This window comes from Gekko japonicus, unplaced genomic scaffold (assembly GCF_001447785.1).
Source record: "Gekko japonicus isolate JY-2015 unplaced genomic scaffold, Gekko_japonicus_V1.1 scaffold115, whole genome shotgun sequence".
Classification (NCBI taxonomy): domain Eukaryota; kingdom Metazoa; phylum Chordata; class Lepidosauria; order Squamata; family Gekkonidae; genus Gekko; species Gekko japonicus.
The window spans coordinates 1,696,691-1,708,880 of NW_015163095.1; the positions used below are offsets into that span (position 1 = coordinate 1,696,691).

General features: G+C 47.0%; 1 protein-coding gene across 1 annotated transcript in view; it reads left to right on the plus strand.

The window, feature by feature from the left end:
* SZT2 (seizure threshold 2 homolog (mouse)) overlaps positions 1 to 12,190 on the plus strand; it is a 120,463-nt gene that overhangs the window by 94,304 nt on the left and 13,969 nt on the right. The window contains exons 45-60 of the mRNA XM_015406564.1: positions 4 to 67; positions 213 to 324; positions 916 to 1,034; positions 1,197 to 1,361; positions 2,907 to 2,991; positions 5,704 to 5,877; positions 6,067 to 6,240; positions 7,178 to 7,338; positions 8,086 to 8,252; positions 8,593 to 8,690; positions 9,915 to 10,047; positions 10,193 to 10,317; positions 10,430 to 10,539; positions 10,665 to 10,847; positions 10,953 to 11,223; positions 11,558 to 11,637. Coding sequence (XP_015262050.1) covers positions 4 to 67; positions 213 to 324; positions 916 to 1,034; positions 1,197 to 1,361; positions 2,907 to 2,991; positions 5,704 to 5,877; positions 6,067 to 6,240; positions 7,178 to 7,338; positions 8,086 to 8,252; positions 8,593 to 8,690; positions 9,915 to 10,047; positions 10,193 to 10,317; positions 10,430 to 10,539; positions 10,665 to 10,847; positions 10,953 to 11,223; positions 11,558 to 11,637 — 2,221 coding nt within the window. The remainder of the gene's footprint in view (positions 1 to 3; positions 68 to 212; positions 325 to 915; positions 1,035 to 1,196; positions 1,362 to 2,906; positions 2,992 to 5,703; positions 5,878 to 6,066; positions 6,241 to 7,177; positions 7,339 to 8,085; positions 8,253 to 8,592; positions 8,691 to 9,914; positions 10,048 to 10,192; positions 10,318 to 10,429; positions 10,540 to 10,664; positions 10,848 to 10,952; positions 11,224 to 11,557; positions 11,638 to 12,190) is intronic.

Below are 12,190 nucleotides of genomic sequence, written 5' to 3' on the forward strand. Positions count from 1 at the left end.
GAGTCTTGCATGCCGTTCCCTGGCACTTTCACGCAGCGAGGAGCCCATATATATCGAGGACCTGAGTGTGAGTCTCAGTTTTCTCACAGGAATCTCTTGCACCATTAGTGCCTTGAATCAGAGAGGGAGCAGGCTGGATATAATCTGAGCTTTGCTCTTTTTCCAGGAGGTCTTGCATTCAGTTTTCAAGCTTCTTCCATTCTCCTTGATAGGGTTCTCGCTCCTCCTTGGACACAGCCTCTTGCCGCAGTGTGGATTCAGCCCGTCCTGTGAGCCAAGTGGACAGACACATCCAGCTGGTGGTTCATGGAGTGTCACAGGCAGGTGAGCCACAGACTCATACATGTAGCAACCAGTGTTGCCTCTAAGCTGAGTTAGTGTGAGCTAGCTCACAGTCTTTTAGCCTCCGGCTCACACATTTTTGTCTTAGCTCAGGAAGGAGGGCTCCAGAGCAAACTAATTTATGCAGTAGCCAAATCACTCGCTCACAACTTTAATGCCAGCAGCTCACAAAGTAGAAAGGAACAAGGGGATATGCAGAAGTCTTGCTGCTGCAAGCACATGATGTTGTCTCCTGTGGTCTTAAAAAGAACAACTGCCACTGGATTTGGGATTCAACACTAGGGTGGGGGAGCCTTTTATTCCATTACCTTTATTTTCCCAATGTCAGCCCACCTGTAATCTCTTCAATGTAGTAGATGAAAGCAGCGAAGATGGGTAAACGGTAAACTAAACTTTAAGAACGTCTGCCCCACTGGATGGTCTGTTGAATAGTGGAGCAAGTTGTTTAGGCAGAGAAACTGACAGACAAAAGGACTGTCTAACTGGCTGAAATAAAAGAAGGACATGTTACCTTCTGCACAATGCTGAGCCAGGGGAAGATTTCTTACGACAACCCTTCTTCTGTTCTCTGAGGACCGGAGATCACAGATGAGCTGGTAAAAGTTCTGCGCAGGCGTTTGGATGAGGCCACCCTGGATATCATCACAGTCATGCTCGTGCGGAATTGCAAGCTTACCCCAGCTGATGTGGAGGTAATGGCTGTGCCCCAGATTGGACTGCAAAAAGCCTTGTCCTGCTCCCCAAATAATTTTTCTTTCTTCCAGTCAAGGTCCTTGCTTCTTGACTGAAATTCGCAGGCCTCTGGGATGAATGTGTTCCTGTGTCTGGCCAATGACAGGTTCTTCTTCCTCCAGTTCATACAGCCACCAGGCAGCCCACCCACTGCAGTGCTGCAGTTTACTCTTCCCCCGTCCTGCCTGCCCTGGCTCCCAGCTGTGGCTTGCTACTTGCGGCAGAACCTGCTGATCTTCTTGCACACACCCAAGTATACAGACAGCAATGTAGAGAACCACTTCAAGGTGAGTATGTGGGGTACTTGTGCAGAGTGCTGCATTCTAGAAGAAGCTGTGGTCATTTCAGTATTTGTTCTCCTGTTGAGAGAACAGAGGGTGTTATGTGCAAAGGTCAAAGAGTACAGCAAAGGTGCCAGCTATAGTATGGTCTACAGAATGAGGCAGAAACATGGTATGGCATGGTATGGGAGTTCTGAAATAGCACAAAAGGTGTACACTGGGATGTCTTTCTGTCCAGAACCAGTCCTGCAGTTAACACTACCTTAAAGTGTAACTTTAAGAGTTATTTATGTATAATACATGTTTTAATCTCTCTTCCTCTGTGGAGCTCAGAGTGGCATACATAAAGAAACATGGGTTCATGTCAACTTTGAGGCTCACTGAATGACCTTGAGCCAATCTCTCTCCTCCCCCTGCCCTCAGTCTTTTCTGCATTTTTTTCATTGGGTCTGGCCCCATACGTCTTTGGTTTACCCCCTGATTTCCACACAAAAATTTGTGGCTTTCTCACTTGTTTTTTTAACCCTGGTTTTTTTCTGTTTCTTTTGAGCCCACTTTTACCCTGATGTTTTTCTAGAAGCTGGTTTTGATTCGCCTTTTTCCTCATGTGTAAGGTTTGTGTTATTTTTCTTTGTCCCTCCCACTCACCTTCAGCCCATTTATTGATGATTGGACTGCCGTCATTATCAAACTACTCCCTCCCCCCACAAAGATAAGTGGTTTCATTTTTTTTACCTTTTAAAGGCACTAAAATATCAATGTATTGATATACTGCTGTAATGATAGGTCAAGCAAGTTTTCTGAATAGCCAGCTTTCTTTATTTTTTTTAAGTAAGTCTCTAACCTCTTGTGGAGATATAAGGAAAAAAGCTTATCTCCACAATGGAAGAAGCTAGAGACTTTTTTTCCCCAATGAAACCTGGGAATTCATAGAACCTGCTTGATCTGGCATCACACCAGAATATTGATATAAGCATGTGTCAAACCACTGATGATGCCACTGATGACAACAGCACCCTCCCTTCAAAATCCTCATTATTGAAGGCACATATGGAAGAAAATAAACTGACTCCACAACTGTGAAAATGTGGAGGGAGGGAGAACGTTCAGAAGAACCGTGCTCAAACTGATTCCAGTGCTAGTGGATTGACCACCAAGAAAATCAGGAGTGAGTTGAGTGTGCAGAAAAACACCCTCCCAGTCTAACTTATACCACTATATTGTCCTGAGAATACAATGAAGGAACAAAGAACTATGTATTCCATCCTGAGCTTCTTAGCAGAAAAGTGGGATAAAATGTTATAGATCTGTCATTCCCAGTCACTGAAAAGTGACTGGAGCAATTTTTATGTCCAAAGGTAAATGCTTGCTTACTGTTATGAACCTTTATTGCAATGCAAAACCTGAGGTCTAGCAGTGTTCTGTATTAAGAAATGATCAAATGTAATCATTCTGCTCTTTAAAAGAGCCTCTTTACGAAGTCCTATTTCTCCACTTGTTAAGAAGACATCTCTTAACCAAGTTCTGATAAGTTTTTGCCTTCCTTTTCAGCACTATTTCCACCAGAACAGCTGTGGCCCTGACCTGGATCTCTACCTGTACAATAAACCTGGAGGCCAAGGGACTGGTGGCAAAGGTAAAGAGCATAAGTTACTCCTGCAGCCTAAATCTTCTGATGGAATAACCTGTAGAGGAAGAGTCCTTTCGGGTCTGTGGTGTTCACATGGGCTAGGCTACCAGAAGCCGGAAATTACTACAGAAGAGTCATCTACCTGCTTTGCAGTCCATGCAAATCAACTATCTACTGGAAGGCCCTCATGCCTGTACACTCCTCCCCTTTGTCTGGTATGAGATCAACAACTGGATGGAGATGGGCTTTTAGATGGGAGTTCTTCTTCTGAAGAGCCTTGTGAATTGTGCAGGCAGCACCATTGTTGCTCAGTAATAATCACATACTTCACTGGAGCTCATTCGAGGCAGTGAAGAGGAAAATGAGATACAAGGGCCCTTTGTTGAGCAAGCAGGCAGAGTTCAAACATGCATTAACACTGGGTGGGGGCAGGGTTAGGGATATGGGCTGACAGAAGCTATCATGGGCTGGTACTGCTAGCTTGTGCCTGATTTTGTTTGACGGTTTTATATTATAGTGTGGGTGTGGGTGTGCTTTCCCCCCATCCACTTGTCTCTCTTTCCACCTGCACTGTGGTGTGGTTGTACTGGCAACGCAGCAGTTCAAAGTGTGTCTGAACATTCTTCTGTCATGTAGGTTCCATGCTGGATCTTGTGCAGCACCTGTTTCCACCTTCCCAGTTTCAAGGTAGCTTCCTGTAGATTCCAACGTTCCACTGAACCTTTCCAGTGCTGCTCCCATCCTTCTCCTGACCTTGTGCCTGCTGTGGTTTCTGCTTCAGCTCTGGTACCTATTGTATCTCCCACTTTTCCTCTTCTGTGTATATTATCCAGACCTCTTCCAGTAGATGTCTTTTCAGATCCCACCATCTTCCAGCCTCAAGAAGCTAGGATTCTTTGTGTAGATTCAAGAATTCACAGTTGCTATTAGAAATAATGATGGAAACTTTACCATTACTATATTTAGTATTATAATTAGAAGAATTTTTGTATTATAAGTCAATTTCTGCAGTACTCTCCTTAAAAGAGATGGGGGAGCAAACAGTTTAACTGGTTGTTAAAGAAATCTGGATACATTTACAGAGCATAATATTTTAACATTTTGAGACCTCATTTTATGACTAGAGGTTGGTAAGGAACATTTTTCCAGGAGGATGAGAGTAGTTAGACTTTCATTGGTGCATCAATGAAGGAGTGTTGCGATAAATGACAGGTTAATGAGCCGGCTGAGGTTACTGATCCTACTGAACACTTTTGGATATCCAGGAATTGAGTTTTGTTTTGTGCTGATGGTGTGCCATGTTTGTAAGCAGGCAGGATATTTCCTTCGTGCTCAGAGGACAGGCAGGGGCTGCTACCATTAGCTGTAGCAGGTGGCTTTGGCCGTCCTACTTGAGCCATCTGGCATTCGCTGTTGAGCAAGCACCTTCTGTGCTCTCTGCTTATGGCATATAGCTGATGTCTTGATCATATGGCTCAATCTATAGTTATTTAGACCACTGAGTTTAATGTCCACTTGGTCCCTTGCAGCCTAATTGGTTCTGTGGTTGACCAGGAAACAGCTGAAACTGCTTGTTGTGCTTTGCCTCTTCTGAGTTGACTCCTTTGAATAAGGTAATACTGAACATGCTCCAGCAGTGTCTGGAGCTGACAGCTATTTGGGGTAGGGAGGATCGTTGGGGCTTGTATCTCCGTGGACTTTTCCCACATGCCTGGAAGAGGCTTTCCCTCCTTCCTCAGGTATACAGGAAGTGTTGCTGTCATGCAGAGGCTGCATTAAGCAGAAGTAGGACTGATAGGAAATTGAGGGGGGTTTGCTGATAGTTACACTGAAGATAGGGGTTCTGTTGATGGGTCTGGCTGAGATGACGTTGAGTACAACATCTCTAATTCAGTCCTCCCCTTTTGCATGTGGAGAGAATCCCTACTTCTGTCTATGGGGAGTGTCGGTTTTCTTATTTAGAGGCCTAATACGTTGTTGCATGCTGTTTTTGTCCACCGATTATGAGTCCTCAGCTCCTTCCAGAATCTTCTTGTGAATGTCAGTGTGGAAATGTCAGTCTGTGACTGGGTAAGAGATTGTGCCTCATGGACAGTAACACCTTGCCCGTCTTCTGTTTGATCATTGATATTGGATTCCTGAAGTCAGGAGGAAGATTAGAAGAGCCCAAATGGCACCCTTCCATTAACTCACGGATTGGTCTTCTAGTTTCCAGAGGAACTCCTGGTGAAGGCATTGTGCCCAGCAGCACGAGCCAGAACCCCCTCTTGGCACTATGCAAAGGGGATAAGCTGCTGGCTTGCTACTTTCTGCTGAACTAGGAAATAATACCTGATGAGGGGTGAGGTGATCTGTATTCTGTCCCCTTGCTGCTTTTGCTGGTTGGACTTTGCTGAGCCTGTGATGAATGTCTCCTTTCTGCCGATGAAAGCTTACAGCACATTCCCAGCGAGTGCAGGTTTCCTTTTTCCCTTCCCATGTGCATATGAATACACAACAGCGCTGATCCCTTGGCTATTTTTTCCATCCATCCTTGCTTGCAATCTTGTTTCTGCACACAATGTTTCTTATCCCTTGAGTTGCACCCCAAAGAAGGTTGTGTGTCTGTTACAAGTGTCTTAAGGCTGCTGTCTCCGAGGAGCTTGTAATCATGGTGGACTGAGGCCTTTAGGACTTGTTTTTTTACTTCTTTTTTTTTACCTTTTACTTCTCCTACAGGGATAGCATGTATTGCCCTGTCTTTTGTGGACAGCCATGGAAATCCCATCTCGTTAGCTCGCTGGGTGAGGCCACCCACTTCCCTGCTAAGTACATCATTCCTTCAGGAGGCGGATTTTGAGAGTTTGACTGCTGTCCACCAATACCAGGCTGAGCCTGGCACATCACAGCCAGGTGGGAAGACAGGGCTACTGCCTGCTTTCTGGGCAGGGTGGCGGTTTGTGGGCAAAGTGGGACTGGGCAACTGTGGCTTTCATGGTGTGGTTCTGGGGGACTAGGTGGCCTCTGGTATTCACTTGGGAGTGAGCACAAAGCCTATGCCTTTTCCAAACTGTTCTCTTGATATTGGCTTTACCTCCACAGCCATCTGTCCTCTGTTGCGCCTGGATATCTGGGAAAAGGGCAACATCAGCCTGCTGCAGCTGTCTGAAAGACTGTGCAATGCTGTGCGCCATGCCCTGTGTGATGCTATCATGGAATTCCGTGTCCTTCCCAATCCACTGTGTGTGGAGCCTCCCACTGAGCTAGAGGATCCAGGTAATAGTGGTAAGGGCTTACCTTAGAGCTGGCAGTTTTCCAGCTTTTGAGTTCCCAGTCATGAAAACACTACACAGATGTATGCTGGCCCACTGGTGTTGCTTTGTATAGAGGCAGTGTTGCCTTTTCCAAAGCCCCGGGTTGCTGGGCACAACACAGAGCAGCATTGTTTGTTGGATGACTGATTAAAGCACCTTTCCTAAGCCTAAGTGATGTAGAAATTTGGATTCAATCAAAGGGGATCTTGTTTACTACCAACCAAAATTCCCTCTGGTCCAATATTTTTGAAACTTGAGGGTTGTTTTGAGGAGAGGCACCAGCAGATATGCAGCAAATGTGGTGCCTCTACCTCAAAAAACAGCCCCCCCGAGCCCCAGATACCCCCGGGTCAATTCTCTGTTATAGTCTATGGGGCCCATTGACTATAATGGTCCCCATAGGCTATAATGGAGTTGGGGGGGGTCTTTTCTTTTTGCACACCCCTGTTATGCTTTTCAATATGATTTGTAAGCTGCCTTGAGTCACAGTGAAAAGTGGGATATAAATATTTGAATAAATAAGTAGTTTAAGCAACTTCCTGTTTGTTAGGTTAGGCAGGGTTCTGACAGTGATTGCTCCACCTCTGTTGTACTTGACCTGTAATGCTGGTTGCCATATTTCACTAAAAACACACACACACACACACACCCCAAAGTAGACTGCAAGAGTTTCCCCCCCTCTAAGTGCTGGTATGTTTTCTAAGGCTTAGTGCAGGTCAACAGTCCAAGGCCAGGTCTACCGATATAGTGGACTGGAGTGGGTAGAGCTGTTCTCCAGAGGCCAGGTTTACCAATATAGTGGAAAGGGGTGGGTAGACCTATTCTCCGGAGGCCAGGGAGAAAACTGGGGTACTAATATTTAAAAATATTTATCTAATGGCTGGGCAATATGCTTTCAGGAAACCTGTGCAGGATGATGACAGAGACTAAGGGACTCATCCAATTTGCTGGAGGCAAAGTTTGTCCACACCCTCTGCATTTCACTGTGCCCACTACGGTTGCTGGTGAGCCCATCACACCCACCAGTAAGATGGGCCGGCGCAGCTTCTGGGACATGCTGGTAATGATTCCTTGGGAAGATGGCGGTAGAGTATGTTGTGGGAATTGTAGGGGAGAGCAGAAACTAAGAACTGTGGATAGCACAGCCTACACAACTTGCAACCTGCCCATCCAAACACTTCATCAGCCAGATATTGTGGCCAAGCAGGCACTTGAGTAGCCTTCTGTGCTTGCAGACCCAGGCAGGTGGGAAAACCATGAGGCTTGTGGAAGCCCTGGTGTAGAGCTTGGTGGGTCACAAGTTGTGCAAATCCGGCATAACAGCTAAGGGTGTGACTTCCTATGGGGCAAGAAGTGTTTCATTGTAAATTCACTAAGGAACTTCAGCCACTACCTCTGTCAGTCCCCACCACATAGTTGTACTACAAGGATAACACTGCCCTGCACTGTTATTTTTAAAGATTAGTGCAATAATGTATGTGAAGTGCTTTGAACAGTGGGAGGGCTTCTAGTGTCCTGGTCCCACTGGTGGACCTCCTGATGGCACCTGGTATTTTTGTCCACTGTGTGACACAGAGTGTTGGACCGGATGGGCCATTGGCCTGATCCAGCATTGGCTTCTCTTATGTTCTTATGAATATGCTGTATTAATACTAAATATAATAACAATACTAGTAAACAAAAGTTACATAAGACAGAAATTTGCTGGAGAGGTGAACACTAGGCCCTAAAACCATCGGTGGCAAAGAAATGGGGTTAAGCATGGCTGCCTTGGTCTCTCTTTTCAATACCTGGCCTTGATTTTCAGAGTAAACCAGAGATGGTGGAGCAAGGAAGCCCTAAGACCACAGATGACATTGTGCTGGAGCGGCCGGAAGAGAGTCGTACCCGCCGTCGCCACAAGACTGAGAATGTAAAGCAGCCCTTGAGCCAGGAGCGTGTTGTGGCAGCTGCTGAGCAGGGGCAGGCCCAGAGGCAAGCATCTTGGCTCCCCTTCCCCAACTCTCTTCTCAGGGAAGCTTAGGAAGAGGCACTCCTCTGACACAAAGACCGCCCTTTCTCCATCATCTGGAGGGAACAGCTTCTGTACAAAAAGATCCTGGGCCCCTGCCCCCCCAGTAGGTGATGCACCCCTGCCTGTAGTCAGTGTGGCCAAGAGCAGACTGGATCGGACTGTCGTTGCTGGTTTCTAGGCATCATACGTTTTCATGCATTACAGTGAGGGTTTGCCCTTTGGTCTGATTTTTCCTTTTGGGATCCTCATGTTTTATATCCGTAAGGGTTTGACTTTGAGTAATGGGTGCTCTCTTCACAGACGTCGGACCTGCCAGTTAGAGGAAGGAGATGCAGGAATCCTGCACCCAATTTTCAGTCAGACCTGCCAGTTCTGGATGGCATTCATGAACCGCCTGGGTATGTACTAAACCTGTGTCCTATATTTTCGCTGTCATAGTTTGTCCCAGCATAGCTTTTTCTGAATTTGTGCAGCTGGAAAGAAAAGCTGACCAGTCCTGGAGTGGTGTTAAAGGCTCAGAAGCCAGAAATGTGACTACATAGGTGTGCCTCCCCCCCCCATTGGTCTGTTTTCCTGGCTCTCTCCACCCATGCTGTCAGATTGAGGCCATGCCACCGCTACCCCTGTTCTTGTCAAATGTTTAAATACTGTGCTAGCTTGGATAATAGTAATAATAATTGTTGTTGTTATTAATAACATTTTATAACCTGCCTTCCTGCTCTTTATACCAAGGTGGCTAACAATTTAAAACACACATGATAAAATAACATTTTAAACCATTAAAATCACCCAAGTGCCCATCATTAGAACAATCAAAAATAGAGTTAAAATACACAGAAGACATAAAAACAGCAATTAAAACGCTGGTTAGGAAGGAGGGGTCATTGAAAGAATGCCAAATGAAACAAAAGAGTCTCCACCTGCTGGCGGAAGATGGCAACAGAAGGGGACAAACAAATCCCCCAGGGGGGAGTGTTCCAGAGCTTTGGTGCCATGACCAAGAAGGGCCTCTCCCAGGTTGCCCCCCCCGGTCTAATCTCAAAAGGCAGGGGCACCCAAAGCAAGCCCTCTGAAGACGACTGCAGTGTTTAGGCAGGCTCATAAGGTATATTGGTCCCAAAACATATAGGGCTCTGATTGTAAAGACTGGCACCTTGAAATGTGCCTAGAAACAAAGTGGGAGCAAGTGTAGGTGGGCCAAGACTGGAGTGACGTGGCCTCTACAATGCACTCCAGTCAGCATCCTGGCTGCAACATCAGCAACTTAGATGTTGGGCTGTCTCTGACCACAGCATTTGGGGCCCAAAGAAAAAGAGGCAGAGGGTGTGTGGGAGGGAACATATAATAGGTATGTTGCTGCTTATCATTATGAGCGCCTGGTCTTTTTCCACCATACGTGTAGGAACATGGCTGTGCTTTGTGCAGGCTATTCTCATCTATGGTCTCCCTCTCTTTTTGTTCACAGTTCTATATATGATATTTTGACTTGGTACTGATCTTAGAATCCCTTTAAATGGCTAAGTATTGTTGATCATTCCACAGCGTGTCTTCCCCTTGCCTCTTGTAAGTTTTCTGGGCCTTTGCTTAAACCTCCCCCTCGTGGCATTTCCTTTCCCTCGCAGGGTGTCCCTCTGTACAGCAGTGTGCCTTGGAGAGTGTCTCTCGCTTCCTCCTCCCGTCCATCCTGCTGGAAGTGGTGAGCCTCGTCACCACACTGGCAAATGACACCTCTGTCAAAGTGTTTGAAAGAGTCAGGTAGGTGCTGGGGCAAGACTGCCCTGATGCTTGGCTGGACTCTACCCAGAATGCCACTGGGGTGCTTTTCTTAGAGGCTGAGGACAATACACTGGGGTGGATATTACTGTTCCTCCATGAAGCTCCTTGTCTTTTTTCTCTGTAGCTGTCCCCAAGGGATCTCCTTTCTGCCATATTCCCTGCCAGGCACCAATACCCGACCAGCTGTCATTCGACACTTCACCTTGCTGGGGCGTAGTTTCCACCAGTGGCGTCACAGCACAGAACAAGGTGAAAGACAGAGTGTGGGCAGCCAAAAAGTGAAAGTATGCTCTTTACTGCCTCTGGATCAAGGCAGGAACTTCACAAATAAACTCTGCTTTCTTGCCTCCTCTGTATTCAGCCCTAAAGGGATTCCAGCGGTTTGAGGCTACCGAACTTGGCACTACAGAGAAGGGTGTTGATGTGGTCCCTCGGCAAAGATTCCTTTTCATGGAGATCGTTGACAAAAAGGTGCATGCCAGGCTGGGTCAGTGCCTGGCCCGTACAAATCCCTGGGCCCAGGTAGAGCTTTGGAGCCATTTTGGTCTGAGCCAGCAGTGCAAGTCTGGGTTTACCTGTCCCCCTTTCCCTTCCAGATGGTTCTTTACACTTACAATTGGTCTGTGGACCTGGGCAGTGCTCTGAGCAGCTCCCTCACTCGCTTGTTGCAGTGGCAGAATGCTCGTGCCCATGTTGTGCACTGCCTGCTTAGCCAGAAGCTTGGCCTTTTCCATCACTACTGCTACATGGACACACCATGGCATGAGGACAGCAAGCAGGTACCCCTGGCTCTCAGCCTTCCTGTGCTGAACTGCCACTTGACCATCTTTCCTCAGTTGGTTCGCACTGACTCTCTCTCTCTCTTCTCCCCTCCTCGTGCCTAGGAACAAAATCCCTTTTTGAACTCCACCCTGGATGTGGATGCCCTGATCCGCAGTTCCAGCGTTCCCCCGAGCAAAGAGCAGGGTCGGCTCAGCAGCTCTGCACGTATCTTGCCGCCTCTGCATTTCCCTCCTTATATGGTGCCCTTTGATGAGGCCCTTCGTGATGTCTCAGCCAATCGACCTGTCCATCACAGCCCGGAGCTGAGTGTCCTCGACCGTGTGGCCCAGCATGGAGCTCAGTTCCTGGAGATCAAGAGCATAGAGAGGAAAGGTAAATGGAAAGATGGGGGTACGGGAGTGGCTCCTGTGCACCTGTATTTCTTTAGCTGGGTCAGGGGGTGGGGCTCCTAAAGGGGATGTCCTGAGAATCTCCATGAACAAGACAACTAAAAACAAGGAATCAGTGCTAGCCACGAGAAGACAATATGGGTGGAAGGAAGCGCTTAGAACAGGTACAGCATTGGTTCCCTCTCTTGGAGGTTTTCTGAAGGCATCCAGTATCTAGGCCATTTGCAGTACAGGGGAGGCTTGAGTTTTCAGCAGGGAAAGTTCACCAGACTTTGGTTCCAGTCCTGCTCTCCTCAGCGCCTGCTCCTCTTCCACAGAGCTGGAGAAACAGATGAAGATTGAGAATCTCTTTGTGACGTGGCAGCAGCGGTCCGCACAGTCCAACATGCCCATCAGTGTGAGTTCAGAGAGGCTTGGGAAATGGGCACTGCTTCAGGACAGGAGGGCTTGATACAGCTTCTCTAAGATGGGGATGGCCTTGTTCTTGGGGTCAAGTGAGAGGGAAGGGCACAGGGAAAAGTTTCTTCCATATGGAAAAGGACTTCTTCAGTGGAGAGCTATGAGACCCCGAAGATCAGTGGGTTCTTAGGACCTAGTCACCTGGAAGCCAGTTGCATCCCTGCTGCTTTCACACCCATTGACAAAGCACAGTGTCAGTGTAAATGCAGTTTGTGTAATATGAATTAGTCTGTGAGCCTGAGGACTACTTCACCCAAGTTAATAACTTCCACAAATCCCTCCCAGTGATCCCAGAGACAAGTATCATGTGAAGATGAGTGTTTGTTTATTCATTTGGACATTTCTCTCTCCAAAGAGACCCAAAGCAGTTTACTGAAATATCTGAAATATAAGACAACCAATTTAAACAATATGGTTTAAATAAAACAAAACCAGCACATCCTGGGCAGGTTCAGATTCACTGGGCTGGCTAACACAGGCCCCAAGCTGCG